Source organism: Camponotus floridanus, unplaced genomic scaffold (genome assembly GCF_003227725.1).
Source record: "Camponotus floridanus strain SB8 unplaced genomic scaffold, Cflo_v7.5 scaffold4, whole genome shotgun sequence".
NCBI classification, from domain to species: Eukaryota; Metazoa; Arthropoda; class Insecta; order Hymenoptera; family Formicidae; genus Camponotus; species Camponotus floridanus.
This window is the reverse complement of record NW_020229547.1, coordinates 432,324-450,294: the sequence shown is the minus strand read 5'-3', so window position 1 is coordinate 450,294 and position 17,971 is coordinate 432,324. Positions and strand designations below refer to the sequence as shown.

General features: G+C 30.8%; 1 protein-coding gene across 1 annotated transcript in view; it reads left to right on the top strand.

Annotated features, from left to right (window-relative positions):
- Positions 1-15,507, top strand: part of LOC105257200 (icarapin-like) — a 28,092-nt gene extending 12,585 nt beyond the window's left edge. Inside the window, exons 2-4 of the mRNA XM_011267665.3 lie at positions 3,977-4,024; positions 13,213-13,319; positions 14,952-15,507. Coding sequence (XP_011265967.1) covers positions 3,977-4,024; positions 13,213-13,319; positions 14,952-15,185 — 389 coding nt within the window. The 3' untranslated portion in view covers positions 15,186-15,507. The remainder of the gene's footprint in view (positions 1-3,976; positions 4,025-13,212; positions 13,320-14,951) is intronic.
- The last annotated feature ends 2,464 nt before the right edge of the window (positions 15,508-17,971 follow it).

The window sequence follows — 17,971 nt, the reverse complement described above, 5'->3', positions numbered from 1 at the left end:
TAGTTTAAAGCAAAGCTATTTTTTTATATTATATGTGTCTAAAACATTCTTTTTTTAATATTCTTAAGATTTTATATAAATCGCATTAAATTCTCTTTTTTTTCAAATTTCTCCGAAAGATATTAAATTAATCTAATCTTTAAGTAAAATAATCTCGAAAAAGAAAAAATGCAGAATATCTCTATACACAAAAATGATATTTTACTCTTCAAACAAATTTTTAATTTATCAAAAAGGAGCTGGTTTTCGTAGACGAACATTACAATTTAATGATATGTATCTCTGTTATAAGTATCTTTTAAGAATCAACTAAACGCTTTATTAATATTATATTACGCTGTAAATGAAAGCAATTTTCGCAATCTTGTGATTTACACGAAATATTTTGAAATTTTATTATACATCATCTTCCATAACATATCGTTTATGTAAATTGCAGAAATTTTAAAAACTCAAACTCAAAACAGAATTCAAACTTATTAAATTATTAATTTGACTTATCATTATTGACATAGTGAATATATTTCATAGTGTTTTTCAATGTACTCTTACTAGGGTTTTAATGTTTCAGAATAGATAATTTCTATAATGGAGACATGATAGAGAGGGAGGGACTATGAGAGATAGCGCTTCCAATAACAATAGAAATCATCATCTATTCACGTCAATTTCAATAAATCAGATTAATATTCCATTTGATTGACGACTTCATTATCTCCCCCATAATAATTGCCGCTATATAGGGTATTTTCAAGCGTTATATTACGTTTACTCCGAATTAAGATCTTTTGAATATTATAAGCGAAAAGAGGATTTTTTTTGGAGCGTTTTTCTATTGTCAAACGTTGTCAAAGTAAATTGACAGATTCAAGACAGATACTTGATAACTTAAGTGATAATTACTAATTCTGTGTGTGTGTGTGTGTGTGTGTCAGTTAGTATGATACTATCACCATCAACAGTATGCAGTTAGGTTCGTTGTATATGCATGCATATATTCCATGAAACTACCAATACTTTGCCGCAATTACTGTAATTGCCTTATATCGAAACGCTGCACGTTGGGTCGATCGAATCGGCAAGCATTCCAATTAAGCCGCCGACGACGATTGGATATCCCAAATCTCTATCGCTGTGTTCCTTGCTCGAAATATAGTTTATTACTTTTAAAAACAAAAGGTTCGCGCACTCGCACAGTTTAACTTAATCCTCAGTCATAATTTTAAATCACCCGCAAATTGCTATTAGTCGTGAAACTGCTATTCATTTCTGTTATGTTTATTTTTATAGTTTTATAGGCATTTTATAGGCAAGAATTTATAGGCTTTAAAACACTTTAGATTATAATATCTTGCTCTATTTTAACATAGAGCCATCCAACTCAGAATCCAAATGTGCGATAATTCGAGAATAATGCCAGTAATATCTGACGATACTCGTCATTTCGCCGCTAAAGGATATCTGTTTTTGTCAACTGCACGATGGTCTGTTCATAAAAAGTGGAATTTTGCCAGCCGCTTAGAGGAGAATGCTGCGGAAAAGGCTGCATTCCAGGAGCGGATCTATCCTGGGAAGCTAGATACGATCTTCTTCGTAAAAATCGCTTCAGCAACAAGATAATTTTGACCGCAAATATTTGTAAATGGAAAAACAGCGGATTTCTTGTAATATCCCATTATCCTCCTGTTATCCCATTATCCCCGTTATCCTCCTGTGCATTAGAGATTTCAAGAAATGGATTAACTTTAAATCGCAAGATGCCATCATCCGCTCCTGAGGAAACTTCTATTTCATTCTACAGTCAATGGCAGTCGCGGCGCGGCTTCGCGCTTACGACGTGTTTTCCTTTTTGTCAGGATATCGCATTAAGCCTGCCTAATGTCACTCGAAGAAACGAGCGGAGGAAGGAAGATGGAGAAAAGTGGAAAGTATAAAAAACGAGCGGGCTCGATAGATCGATCCGACGGAAATTTCTCAGGGGAACAACATTCGTGAGCGCGGCGCCGCAGGCCGTTCAGACGCTATCCTACATCCATCACGCGGAATTTGCACATTCGTGCTGGACAACTAGATTTACTGGCGAAATATCCATCGCGCCATGAGGGAGGACCGTAATCATGAAGAAACCTACGTAATTTATAAGGCGTATATAAATTGAAAATTATTTCTAGAAAAAAAAAAATTATTAATTTTGGTATAATTTATATTGTGTATAGGTGAATATATTTCCATTTTTATTTTATATTAATGGCGCGGATTAAAATAAATATTTGTCGTATATACGCGTAACTGGGAAACCCGAATATTAATCAATCGATAAAAAATTGTCGTAATAAAAATTTCCAAATATATAAAACATATATATATATCTTCGTTTAATTACGGTGTAAAAATAGCATACTTCGTAATAATCAAGAAAACGTAATCGCGCACCACAGAATAAATTAGTAAAAGATTAATCATTACTTATCAGCATGTACTGTAATGCATATATGTGCACATAAATTCGTAATGTTAATTTCTTACGATGCAAAATTTGTGCTTTTATGGACTATCGATATACGATACGTTTTATCAATCATGCGAAATTAACAATTTTATCCCGCACACACATCCGTTTTCAATAAGAATTAATATCACGTATTCGAGAATCGATTTATCCGCGAGTGCGATTCGATAAGATCGGTCCTTTACGAGATTCGTCAGATCGTTCTATCAATTTCCACTGCGTTTTTCAGCGAAACGTTTTTCAGCTCGCCCTCGCGAGTTTTCTCGAGTCCACGTTACTGCGCTTCTTGCATGCAGCAGGGGAATAGATTGACTGAAATTGACACCTACACTCCCGTCCATCAATGCGAATTGACGACGACCGAATTGGATAATCGGTGGAAACGCCACGATCGCGGCGACGATTTTGCGCCAAGCGTTGGCTTGCCCTTGTTCTCATTCTCACATCACTGTCACTTTCGCCCTCGCTCGATTTCCCCTTTGCCTTTAATTCTTCAACATATATTTTTTTCAGATATTTTTTACGCTCTTTATTTGATACTGGCGCGACGAATTTTTTTTTATTTCATAGCACAATGTTTGAAGAATTAATATTTTTATAGATTTTTTTATTTTCCAATGGACAAAATTTTTATTTCATTGTAAGAATAACAAAAAAGAATGTAAAAATGCTAAAATTCGTACAGTTATCTAGTACGTAATATTTGCAAAAATTAAGTATCGGATCAGGAAAAAGTCACACATTTATCTTAATGCGCTATAATTTTGACTACGTCGAACAATAATTCATTAGAAGTCCTTCATAAACACGCCGCTATCTGGATTGGATGACGTATGAGGTAATTAACGGTTATTCTGCGCCTAATTGCTCGGGCGATTATGACTTTTCCGCGTGCACATCGTTGTAGCGCCATAGTGTTACGACGATCACGTGAACAAAGTTTTAAAGCAGCGTTCTTAATAAATCGAAAAGTAAATCTGCTCATCTATGCGGTTTTACCTTTTCTTAAACATATAGAAGAATGTAATAGAGTGAATTTAACCAAATAAATCACTTTCAAGGTATTATTTATGTCAGTATTATAATTACGCTTTAATTTTGTAAGATTTCATTAACGATCGAGTAATATAAAACACTAGTAAATATAATTTTGACGTATCTAAAAAGTCAGAAATATATAATTTTGACGTATCTAAAAAGTTAGAAGTTTAATTAATAAGTATAATGCTATTATATTATAATAGATATTATTTATGTATATAGATTTTTATTTATCATAAAAAGACTATACACATACTGTGTGTGCATGTGTATAAAAAATGAAAAATTTAAATTTTCTTACATATATGTATACTAAGAAGAAATTGTATTATAACTAAATATTCCGTGTAGATTCTAGTTTTTTAAACACATTTTCGTTTAGTCGCAAGAAATGAATATACTAAAAAATAATTATTTTTATTACAGGTAGATCTGAAGAGGATGATTTCGAGGATGACTTTTCGACCTTTAATGGTATGTATATTTATAGTTTCTGAGATAGAAAGAGAGAGATATAGAGAAGTGCTATACATAATTTTAATACATAATTTCGATAACAGAGTTTGTACTTTTTAATAATTGCGTTATGCAATTATTATATACTGCATCACGTTTTCTACAGTTAAAGTAAGTTAATATATATTTGGTCAGTTAATATATATTTGGAAAATTGAATAGGAAGAGACAGGAAAGAGAAAGAATTAGAAAAAAAAATAAAAAGCACTAACACTAAAAAGAGAATAGATTTTGATCATTAACTTTCATCAGTACGCGTATTCGTACATTTCATCAGTACATTTGTTCATATTTCCATTGCATGTTTAAATATAGCACGCTAAATATAGCCGCGAAAATACTAATTTTATTCGTCCGATATAAATACCGCGTTGAGCATAAATGCGAAATGAACATCGGAATGGAACTTTTAATGGCCGAATGTATGCGTGCAGAAAACACAAATTTCGAGATTACAGACGGTCGCGTAACAAATCAAGTGCTAAATATAGGTGCGAATACATCCCGTTATTTTCATTAGCGCCTTCATGTTCCTGCGCTCTAATCACACAAATTCGCAAATGCGGTATACGAACGTGCGTATTGCCACTGACAGGTGGGGATCATAGAGGCGTGCGCAAATATCGCACACGCATCGCGCGCTTACGGCCGGAAATGCAACACGCATCCACGATTGCGTCGCAAGCGTCAGGCTCGTATTTCGCTTACATGCGGTTTGTCTGAGCGTAACTTCCGTCAGTCTGCGCCTATATGGACATTTGGTATTGTTTATGGTCTACCAATTATCACGTTCTGTCGTTCACTCAGAGCGACTTGGTTAGCAACGGCCATGTACGATAACTAATCAATGGCTATTTAATTTCGTTTAAAAATCGATTATGTGTGTTAATTTCATCTGATTTTATGTATAATATAATTTTCCGATTATAACTTTTAACATTATTTAAAAATGATTTTTTTATATATCTACTCGAGAAATGTACATATTGGAACGAATAAAATTTAAGGTAAAACTGATGTATAGAAACAAGTTAAAGTTTTTTGTTGTAAAATTTTATGTATGTTATTGCATAAAAATATGATTTTTACGTATAATATACAAATGCAAAGCATTTTTACAAAATAGTTTTGAAGGTTTAAGAAATAATTGCCTAAATAAAAATTAGAAAAGAGATAAAAAATTTGTTTACAAGAGATATAAGACATATTTACGAGATATATTATTAAGTCTCAACATAAGACGTAGATATGAGCTCCTTTTTTCTTTTAAACAGATAATGATAATCGAGGTTCGAACATCTGCTTTAGCGTAAATCAACATTAAATGTAAATATGCCTCTTTCTTTCCTCCAAGTAGATAAGAATAATTGGTATTTCAAATATTCGCTTTAGCGATGCGTAGAATCAGCATTGTAGGCACCACACGCGTATTCTACAGATTATCGCACTGCTTTACGGAAGGCAACTTCCGCTCTTCTGCGCTCTAGGATGATCAACAATTTCCCATAAACCAGCTCGACTGCGATATGCGCCATATATACCACTTGTGTATATGTGTATATGTATACAACTGCAGTAATAATGTCTCGCGGGTAATGACTTGCTTATTCGTGTGTGGGTGCATGCGTGCCACCCGTCACTCTCGTTACGCAACAATTCGAGCCCCGCATATATCGCGAAACGATACCGCACCTGTAGACCACTGTGCCTTCACTCTAACAATGTATCGCCATTTAACTATTATCGATAATCGCATTTAAGAGAATTATTCATATGAAACTAGACACTTGCATTTAACATAATTTGAACAAGATTTTCATCGAAAAATAATATCGCCGAGCATATAAACAGCTATATTGAAACTAAAATAGAAATCTTATATTTTAGATAAAATATATTAAACTCAAACAGACATTTGAAGACGAAATAATAATTATAAAGAAAAAAATATTTTATTAGAAAGCTTATAAATAATAATAATTTTTTAATTTTAAAATATGTTATGTAAGTGTATATTTAATTATTCAAGGATTATCCTGATTTGTGTGTGGATTTACACACATTTTTATCTTGAAGTTATATTTGAAAGATTTCATAGAAATAATTTATTTAAATAAATTTTTTGTAATTATTAATTTTGATTTTTTATTATTTGTGGTATTATATTTATTTTTCGTTTATTTTGTTATATGAAATATGATGAGAAAAAATTTCAGATTTCATTTTCAGAAAAAAATAGATTAATAAAGTTTTCTATAATAATTTTATTAAATTTAAAATATATTTTTGTGAATTTTATTATCTCAAATCTTTTCATAAAACTCGATATCTAAATATTCTTATATAAGTGTATGTATGTGATTTATAAAATCAAATAAAAAAATTAAAATATTTTTGAAATAAATCTTGAAGAAAAGTCGATATTAAAATTTTATCATGTTTCTTCTTATTTCGGTTTCTGAAAAAGTAAATAGAAGAATAGACAAATACAAATGTATGTTGATATGTAACATCTCTGTATTTCTACCCTGTACATTGAAGAAATTTGCAAAAGATATAAATATACGTTACAGTCGCACAATCGCAACCGAATGTATTTGAGAAACTTGTTTATCTTCATTTTTTTTCCCTATCGAACTCAAACTATACAGTGTGCCAGTGAATAAACAAAACAGTGAAAGAACCGTTCGTGTTGGATGTATATTTTCCTACTTTTTTACTAACTAATATGTAACAAAATTCTTGTTAAATATTTTCATGCGTTTCGCGCGCGACGCGCATTTTATAAATATTTATAAAGCTTAAACAATATGCATCAAACGTCAAATATGCATCTGAATAAGTAAAAATTTTACATAGATAACAACTGAATAATATGGCTGCTTAAAAAAATTTGCGTAGTTCTTCGAAATGTGATAATTTTAGCGATTGCGACAATTTCTGCTTTAATGTATATACGTGTATTATGTTCTTATCGTAGAACATAAAAACTTAAACTGTAAGATTATGTCGCACTACTAATCGACATAATTATAACATTACATTGGGACGAGAAGGAATAATAACAGGTAGCAGCAGTATTTTAATGAGAGACCGGGATTACTAAAAAATATTATTCTAATTAGGCACCTCCGATTATTATCGGATTGTAAAAAATTACAAATTGCTCGAAGCAAATAGGTTTAAGAGACAACTATACATTTTTCCGTTTTAAAAAATATAATATTTTTAAAAGTTTTTTTAAAAAATTAGCTTTAGTTAAAAAAAATTTAATATTAATAAAAAGAAAAGTAATATTTTCAGAACTTTGAAAATGTTAGTGATTAACAATTCGGTGTCAATATTAATCAATTTAAAAAGATATATCAAAAATATTTATGAAAATTAAGATAATTCCTTTGAATATAATTATAAAAAATTAAGTACGTTTAGGAATATATGTTAAGAATACATGTACCGAAATTGTTTTCTATATTCATCCATTTAAAAAAATATTCTGTACTCGTACATCACATATAGCGCTAAATCTGATTTGAGATAGTATTGTATCGAGACAGTACTTTGACAGTACCTTGAGCTTTATCTGAAGAAGAAACATACAAGATTCGGGATCATAGATTCACATTATTAACTATCATCCTGCGATTGTTATCCTTGTCACGATGGAATCAAGTCATAAAATTTGGCGTTAGTGACATATCTCTGTGCATGCGTACATTTACATGGGCGCAAAAATATGCGACATAGAAAGGTAGTCGATCGATCGATCGACATGATTAACGGTGTTATCGCGTGGAATTTCTAACAAGGTGATTCCGAGATCCCTAACGGACAAGTACAGGTAGATGGCACGTGCGTCGCACGCTCGACAGAATAAAATCCATGGTGGTAAACGTCATGTTTCATGGCCTTTCGAAGTAGCACAGCCAGGTAAAGGTCGCGATATTAATGTTAACGCTCGTAACAAGATGAAATAATGCAGACGTGAGATTAACTGTATGCTATATATAATCTGTAACTTGCGTCAACTGCGCATCACTATAATAAGATAGAGTTCTTTTAAAGGGAAAATGTACTGTAAAATTAAATTAAATATGGATATATGTAAATGTGTAATAAATTAAATATGAATATGTGTATCTGATATAATTATACGACTGCATTAAATCAAAAATATTCATTGCTAATGCTAAATAAAAAAAGAGTGGAAGAATAATTTTGGGAAATTCTCTCTCTCTCTCTCTCTCTCTCTCTCTCTCTCTCTCTCAAATACAATTTATTTGTATTCAAATAATTATATTTATTTGTATTCAAATATTAATATACGAGAAAAATAAAATAAATTGTTAGATAGAGAGATTACTAGATGTATTTTTAACAGATATTGCAGTATAAATATGTGGAACTATATCAGAGTATATGTGGAACTATATCAGAGTATTGATAGTTTTATAGTTTAATGTCATTGTAAATTTTTTTAAGTGATGATCCCTTTTACAACCACCTACCCTTTCAGGAAAGAAAGCTTTTTCCTCTTCTGAAATTTCGCTCAATATTGCGCGCGGCGTGATTAAAGCGTAGCCGAAAATTAAATTTTTCAGAGAAAATTAACAGGTCGCGCAAGAGAATTAATTGGCGCGACCTCTGCTATTTTCAAAGAGCCATTCTCTCGTTCGGCACATTTTGCGAGATAGCGAAATGGATGCCGTAACTGCGCGTGTATATGCAAATTAATAAATTCATCAATTAATAAACTAATAGATAAATTTGGCGATAATCTTGCGCGGTATAATTGATTAAAAAATTTATTTAAAAAAAAATCTAATAAATTTTTCAGTTTTTAATATTTTATAATCGTTAGCATCGAATAATTTTCTAAATATCGAAATATTGAATTTTGAAGTTATTAAATTATATACATTTATGTAATAAAGAAAGATATAGAAACGACATATATAGTAAAAATATATGTACATATATATTTAATAAAATGCATCTTCAGAGTTTCATTAAATTTTTTTCAAGGAGTGTAAGTTTTTGCGTCCAAATAAACGTCTTGTGTACATTTCACAAAGACTTGCGGACTTGAGAAAAGAGATAAATTTGTGAGCCGTATACATAACTGCATATGATATCCCTTACGTGTATCTCGTGTATCAAATTCTGCTCGTGCAGAATGCAATGCACGACGGATAGTTTCAGTAGTATGCCTATTTGCAAGTCGCGACACGCACAAGTCACCGCGACATCAGAAGCTTTGATTACTATTGCTTTGCTCGATCGAGCAAAGCGAGAGTGGATGAAGCGACTGTGCGGAGACCATTCGTCCATAGAATTACAAATGTATTGAATTAGAAACTCGTGCATTTGGTTTTCCTCTGCATGATTATTACAAATTGAAATGAATTCGTCGATGAATAAAAAGATTTGCGTTGTAACAAAAGCACTCTCTCATGATTGCAAAGTAACGAAATGTATGGCTTTCAAAGGTCGCTGCGAGATCGTGCGTGGCTTCAAGGTCGATACACGAGAGCACAAAATTTATCTGATCACTTTCACTATTAAGAGGATTTTAACGGTGCGACAGAGAGATCGGAGCGCACTGCCAGAAGCACGAGAAAGAGAAGATGATCGGTTCAATCGATCCGCCGCTCTAACGGTATATAATACGTAATCCGAGGACCAAAAGCAACCGCGGACATCGAATGAGCAATTTACAGTAATCGTTGATTGCGCGACTCGATGAATCGTTATTCAAATCCGTGTGACGCAGCGCCGTGGGAGAGCGGCCTGGAAATGGACCCCGGGGACCGGGAGTTACTCCGCGAGCATGAGAGCCTACGGATGCCAATTTCCCGATGATTTCACGAGCTATTTATTATTTTAGCGCTGTCGAACAGTCTGAAATTTAATACGGTCGCAATGGCCGACTGATTTGCATTTCAGACGTGTCTCGGAATGGCTGTAAATGTAGAATCTCTCTTTTTCTCTCTCTCTCTCTCTCTCTTTCTCTGCTCTTTTCCTGTTTGTTTCCTTCTCTGTGCACAATATACATAATTTTAAAAGGTAATGTATATGTATTTTGTTCTTCTAATTATAAAAATTTTTTTGATAATTAGTTAATTGGAACTTATTTCTTATAGCTGTACTTTATTATTCATTATTTTTATCTTTGAATTAATCCCGACTAATTAATAGCCGATAATTCGGAGATGTTCTATATACGTAGAATATCTCTGAATTATCGACTATTAATTAGTCGGAATTAATTCAAAGATAAAAATAATGAATGTATGAAATATGCCAATTAATTAATTATCAAAGTTTTTATAATAATTGTTTACAGAAAAATATAATTTGTTTACATTGTTTTTTAAAATTAATAACTAATAATTATCAGTTTCAGATATAATGATAAGAATGTAATAATTATATTTTATCAGTGATCAAGTTCTGAATCACGAAAGCAAAAACTTGTCGCCAAATCGATATCGAGTTTGACAGAAGGTCAACTGGTCTCAAGAATTAGGTAGGATATAAACGTGCATATATTTAGCACAAATATAATTTGTGAAATGAATAATATTTATATGCTAAATATGTGTACGTCATGTGCCCCACCTAATTTTTGGGACCAGTTGGCCAGTGGAACGATATCGGTTTAGTGGTTTTCGTTATTGATTTTCATTTTCGTAATTCAAAATGATTCGTCGGTAAGTATATAATTATTGCATTGCTATCATTATGTTGAAAATTGATAATTATTAGTTTTATATGCACTTTCATGTTACATTAGATAGATATAAAAAATTTCACAGAAAATATATAAAAATTAGCAAAGAATTAAAGCTTCGTAGCACATATAATAGCGATATAAATAATAATAATAATAAATAAATATATATGTATATATATTATGTTATATATATATATATATATTATATATATATATACATATATATATATATATATATATATATAATTACTACCGATATATAAATCAATATATAAATCAATATTATGAAAGTTATTAATAGCGACAATTTCATTTTGCAAAATTGATAGTGCAAATTTAAATTCAACACTCTTTATTATGTTATTAATGCATCATTATTAAATGAACGTAAGGTTAGGCTATTCTGTAAATCTCGTGCTACAACAAAAGTATATATAATCTTGAAATTTGTATTTTTAAATATTTTTATTCCAAATTACTTTTAACATTCCCCGCGATTCGTACAATATAATAAAATTGTTTACTTGTTGCTCGCTAAATTTGCGAAATCGATATCGTAATTTTCTTTCGCTGATTTAGCGTATTTGTTAAATTCCGCTTCGTATTCGATGCACGTCGAAATTCGAAATAAGCGTTTATGGACGACCGTTTTTAACAATAACCATTTTGCCAGCTAATTAAAATTATCGCGTGCAAAAAGCCGGTAACGCGACGATTTCGGCAATATATCCAATGCTACCATATCCTTCCCCTTTCCCGTTTTCCTCTTCCCATCTATTGCAAATTTTTCTATATGCAAACGAAGCCACTGTCGAATAATATGCCGACCCGACGTGTCCTCATTGAGATTCCACATAGCAATAATCGGCCGATACAGTCGACTATTTTACTCCAGCAACCGCATTGTAAGCGCAATAAAGTATGCAAAATTTATCGGCACGGTTGACGTACTCCCCGTTTTCTCTCCGCGTATATCCGATCACGGCATAAATTATTATTACATTTTACGAAATACTGGGTCGCGGCATCAACTACCATTTTATTTATAACGCGCACCAAACGACGTCTTATCGCGGAACCGCGGGAATTGCATAACGACATGCGAGTTCGCAGACATGTAAGAGATATAAATACCCTCGGATCTAAATATTTATATATTATATCAAGAACATTTAAATTATACACAAAGTCTGAGATATAACTACAAAATAAAAAAAACGATTACGGATACCGGATTAGGAAAGCAATACGCTCAAATGAAGAGAATTAAATGAAGCATTTTTGTTTTTAATTTAATAAATATGACGAAGAAAAATTTTATTTGATTATAGCAAAATTAAAATTAATATTAATTATCCTTCCGATCGTGCTTAGAGAAACAAATTCATATTATAGACGTCGCATAGCGCAAACGCGCCGTTAAATAGTGTCGTTTATTACGTTCGCTCTCTCGATTCTTCAATGTGTACACGGTTCTTTTCTCCGGAATTGTGTGGAAAGAGACATAGACGTATTAGTACCCTCATTTGTATTGTTTGAATCCAGGGTTTGACTCTTGATTCATCTATACTAGTGTGCACCCGACCTGATTCGCGCCAAATCGCAATAAAGCGCTATTGGGTCGTTAAAATGAAATGAAACGGTAACTACGCGGAAACAACGATGGAACAATCGTTAAATGTACGACTCGAAATGCAAAAATTTTAAATATAATAGTCATTAGGCCGATCTTCGGGCATAACTATATTTAATACAATCTTAAATCTACAATCTTAATACTATCTTAATAAGAAGATAGAGAAAGAGAGAGAGAGAGAGGGAACTTATAAAAATTATAGATTATCAAATAATGAATAGATAAAATTATATGTATTAATTGGTAGTAAAGTTATACAGCGTATATAGATCTTTCAATTAATCTGTAATAAATTATCGAGATTACGGATTTGGCCGAATTATTTTTAATAAATGATCAGGATTACAAGTTTTGTCGAATTATTTCTAATAAATTATCGAGATTATAAATTTTCTCGAATTTTTATTTTTTCAAAATAAATTATTATTCAGACCGATGGATTCATCATGGCTTGCTTCATTTCCTAAATCAAAATGATGGAAACGTAATTTTGTAATCCAACGACCACACATGGTCTTAATAAACACGTCATCTCCAAATGCTTGACAAATATTTTTTAAACAGTTGCCAACGGTTTAAATTCAGTTCTGCATTATCAAGCGCACTTTACTAAATCGTTGTTATTGACATTTACAAATATAAAATCAAGCAGCCAATTTAAAAATTATATAAAAATATTATTCATACAAATTATCACGTACATTTGTATAAATGTATAGAATAATATATAGAAAAATACTCGTTTTTTAAATTCTTTTGTTTTTTTTCTTTCAGAGTACTTCAATGCAATGAGACAATATATGCTGAACTATTTTTGGAATATTCCTGATGTTACGAACATTAAGATTCCTGAAGGAGCGAATACAACTTCCACCGTTAAGGTAAATATATACTCACTCAATAGATTTAAGTTAATTTATATAAATTAATGATTTCGCTACATTCTTTAAAATAAACTCGTCCAGAAAAATCATTCATAAACTTATCAATCAATAAATCATTCATAAACTTATCAATCAATAAAATTATCTTTATTATTATATTTTCTATAATTGCCGATCATTATTCGTTGTGAAATGAAATATTATATTTTTTACGTTGAACGTTTTTTGTTTGTGACTGAAAGTGAAAACATATTTTGAGTTAGTTGATAATACCGTCCACGAGGAAGTAAAATAATTTGTCGATATACGAGGAAGTTTCGCGCCGCGCCGGACACGTCCCGAAGATGATGCAATGCCAGCAATTTACATACGTGTACACTGTAGTAAAGAGAGAGGGTATGAGAAAGAATACCAAGTTAACAATGGTATAGTAGCGGTAAGTGTGCGGTGATAATAGTGATCGGATTACTGCATTTCTCGTCGCGTATTGTTACACGCGTGAAATCTGCGCAGCACTGTCCCCTTAATATGTAAATCGCTTAATGCTTAATGCGACTTGCCGTACAAAGCTCGACGAAATAGAAATAATAGAAATGGATAATCGGCCGCCGAAAAGTTCGCCGAGTGTCGGCGATTTTCTTTCTCGGATACAGCGTTATTCGCGTGTAAAGCCTGTCATTTGCACGTTATATATCCTTATAAAATAGAAAAAAAAATAAAACTGATTATTCTTTTCTAAGGTACCACAATTGAAAGAGAGAGAAAGGGAGGGAGGGAAAGGCAGCATAAATTTATATTTATTTGTAATATTCGAAATATACTTAAAACCGTAAAATATTTTCATAAAAAATGTCTCTTTCATAAAAAGGAAACTTTCATTGGCATTTAAACATGGATAAATATGGATATAAAATAAAGAAGGAATGATACAATAATATGTAGATTAAAAGTATGACATGTGAAACGTGATTTAGCATTTTGTCAGGAAAATATGGAAATATATTGAATTGGATATTTTTTTCATTGCGCTTTCACACTCATACATACGTGTGGAGAGATATAGAAAGTTTAACTAAATACATAGAGCAGTTTTAATAATTCAACTCGAAGCAACATTTCTTTATTGATAGAATAAAGTACCGTATTGCATCTTATTCACTGTCATATTCTAAACGTGGCGGTTGCAAATTCTTTAATAATGAAGCTTAATTAATTTTAATGATGCGTTTGTCACTTGTATAATCGCAAATTGTTCGAATAATCGATTTGTACCCTGTTTAAACCAGCTCTTATTCTCTAGGGCTCTTCGTTACACATATATACATCATACTATCATTATACTATTTGGATATTCAATGATATTATATAATAAATTAATTAGATAGCCAAGTATAAATTATATTTAAAAATTGTTGCAGAGGCAAATTTTAAATCGATTATTAATTTTAGAGATTATGATTAATTAATTAATTTATTACATACTATATATATATATATAATGTACATATATGTATTTTAATAAAAGATAGAATAGCTTTCTTGTAATCATAAAATCAGTGTATGCCAGTGTTCCTCCTCGAGATATATTATACTAATCTAATACGCGTACTGTAATTTGTTTGATTGCAGATTATTGATGGTCATGTGGTAACGATCAACGAGACGACTTACACACAGGGCGACGAAAACGGCGGCGCCGCAATCCGAATTCGCATAATCGATGTGAAACCGGATAATAACACTCTACTGATCAGCAATGGCAATGCAGAACCGACAACGGTGAAGGCAGAAGCGGAAGGGAGCCGCGAGACGGTGGAGGATATGAACAACGAGATATCGAAGAACACGGATCTGACCGCTTAAAAAGTGGTCGCTCATTTGTGGTCGATACGTCGATAGCGGCAGTATGGAGGTGGATTTTGGGGACGAAGAAAAAAACGATCCCTTATTACGTGGCTGTAGTAGAGTAACTTTTCGATATCGCACCAAGTGCATCGCGTTAAAATAACATTATTGTATAATATATATAGTTGTATTTCCGTTGTTTTCTATAGCTCTTCAATACGATTGATTGTTTACGACGTTTACCTGCGTCTTTTTTTAAATAAAAGATTGTTACTGTTGTAAAAAAGGGAGCCGGAATATTTACAAAGAGAAATATGTGAATAATATGAATTAAAAAAGAGTTAATTGATTTTAATTAAATAAAACAATTAATTCATGTAATATTAATTAAAAGATTAAAAGCTTCGAATTAACATTAAATTGAATTAAAATTTTTAATTAAATTGAGTTAACTTTAATGGGCTTCAAAGCTTAATACACCTCTACATTCCAGAAATAGGACTTTAAAAAATAATATGGAATTTAAAAAACTTTTTTTTATAAACTAATAAAGAAGATTAAAAATTGATATTTTTTAAATTACTTTAATGCATATATAATTAAAATTCGTTTTTTTCTACTTAAATGCTGCACAGAAAAGGTAAAATGCCAATACACAAAACTAGTCATGTATGCTAATTTATTGGTTGACGACCGTATTTATTCACAGAGAAACTATTTTGTAATATATAATATTGGCACTCCTCTGATTGATTATATAACTTATATTAATTATATAACTTATTTACATCGTTCGTCCAGCAGAGAGAAAGAGAGAGAGATTTATACTGGTTCAGTTTATTATATACTGCGCGATAAAATACGAAATAGATATTCTAATTGCTAGTTGTATGGCATTTCAATATTCATGCAACTGTGCAGAGATTTTTATTCTATAAGAAAGTAAAATTATTGCACAAAAGTGTACTTTCTGTGCATATATTCAGGTAATTTTATCCTCTTTTAGTTTCTTTGGTAATGCCTTTGATAGTGCCTTTAATGCATAAAAAAGTAATGTCTAATAATATATAATTATATAACAAGCATTTTTATACGCAGAAGTAAACGTTCGTAAATAATTTACAAAAACAGGGGAAATTTCCATAGAAAGATCTAACGTCGTGATCAATGTCTGATTAGTCGTTTAGATTAGTGTCTCGATTGTAACAAAAAAACATACGTTCCTGTAGCTCTATATTTACAGTTTTTACTAAACTTACAGATACATTTCTTATATTGTAAGCTGATTAGAAAGAGAAAAATGTTGATGCTAATAAAGAATAAAATATATGAATATATATAAATTAAATCCCGACAATATATATATATATATATATATATATATATATATATACATACAAATAAGATACACTTTATATATTTATATAAGTTTATACAACTTAAGTGTCTTGCACTATGTGCAATTTAAAGATTTTAATATATAAAGTAGAGTTCGAAATTTAATTATCCGTCCGCTATCCGTTGCATATAGATAAGTCCCGCAAATATTTTTTATAATGTGTATCTGTATAACATATCATGTTCAGTAAATTATAAAATTATTGAAAAAATTATAAAACTAAAAATACTTGATAGCAACAAGTATCAGCTGTTGATATTTGATTCAATAATTTCATAATCATATTTTTTTAGAAACGATCTGTGTATCTGTTTTCCGAATTCTAATATAAAATTATGTAATAATATAAATTAAAGTTAAAAGCATATGAATATATCTTAATATATTAAACAGTAAAAAAAAGCTAATATATGAACAGAATATTACATTTTTTAAATAACTTAAAATTTTCCAAGAAAAAAAATATTAAACATCTATAGATGCGCGATAAATACAATTTCTGAAATTATATAAAGATAAAGACAGTGCAAGTATCGATTATTATTATTATTATTATTATTATTATTATAGCCTCTATAAAATACTAATATATTATACTGCATATATATCTTTTTTTTTATATCCATTCCTATGGTGATACTAACAATAAGTTTTAACTCCTTTTTATATCGATTTACATAAGATATTATCAATGGTACAGAACTTCAGCAATGTTCCATCTATATATGTATTTTTCTATTTATATATTTCCATAATATATGACGCAACTTCTAATTCTATCGAAAATGTTCGATTTCATCGTATTCAAAAGTCGCGCGCTTTGCGAATTTCCGGTCGTGTAGAAAAAAAAGTGTAGCTACTCACAACTACAAATTATTAATAAAGTAGGTTAATTAATTACTATATATAATATTATTTTATATTACTAATATTTAACAATCAATAAAGTTAATCACAAAATTTGTTAAAATTATTTTTAACATCATACAATAACTTGTCACAAACTTGTATGCATTTTATAAATTCATATCTTGTAAATAGATACGATTTGCAATGAACATTAAACCTTTCAATAAAGATAAACGTTTCAATAAAGATATAAATCTAGACTCACCGAAATTCCGGCTTTATTCTTGTTGGTAAGTATCGTAATTAATAAAAGAACTTGAAGGAAATGGAAGTAATTTTTATACGTGTACGCCTCTTTCGCTTTTTCAAAACTACAGAAACTCGAAAAATCTCAATTTTAGCATTAGACATAAAATACATAGAGCGTTGTCTATAAGCAATAGATGTATCTGATGTGATTCGTCTAGACTAGGCATATTCTTACAACTAGACTGCCTAGTTATTATTGGTTCCCCGATTGTAGCCAACTTCACGGTGGAGTTATTGACGCCTCGTG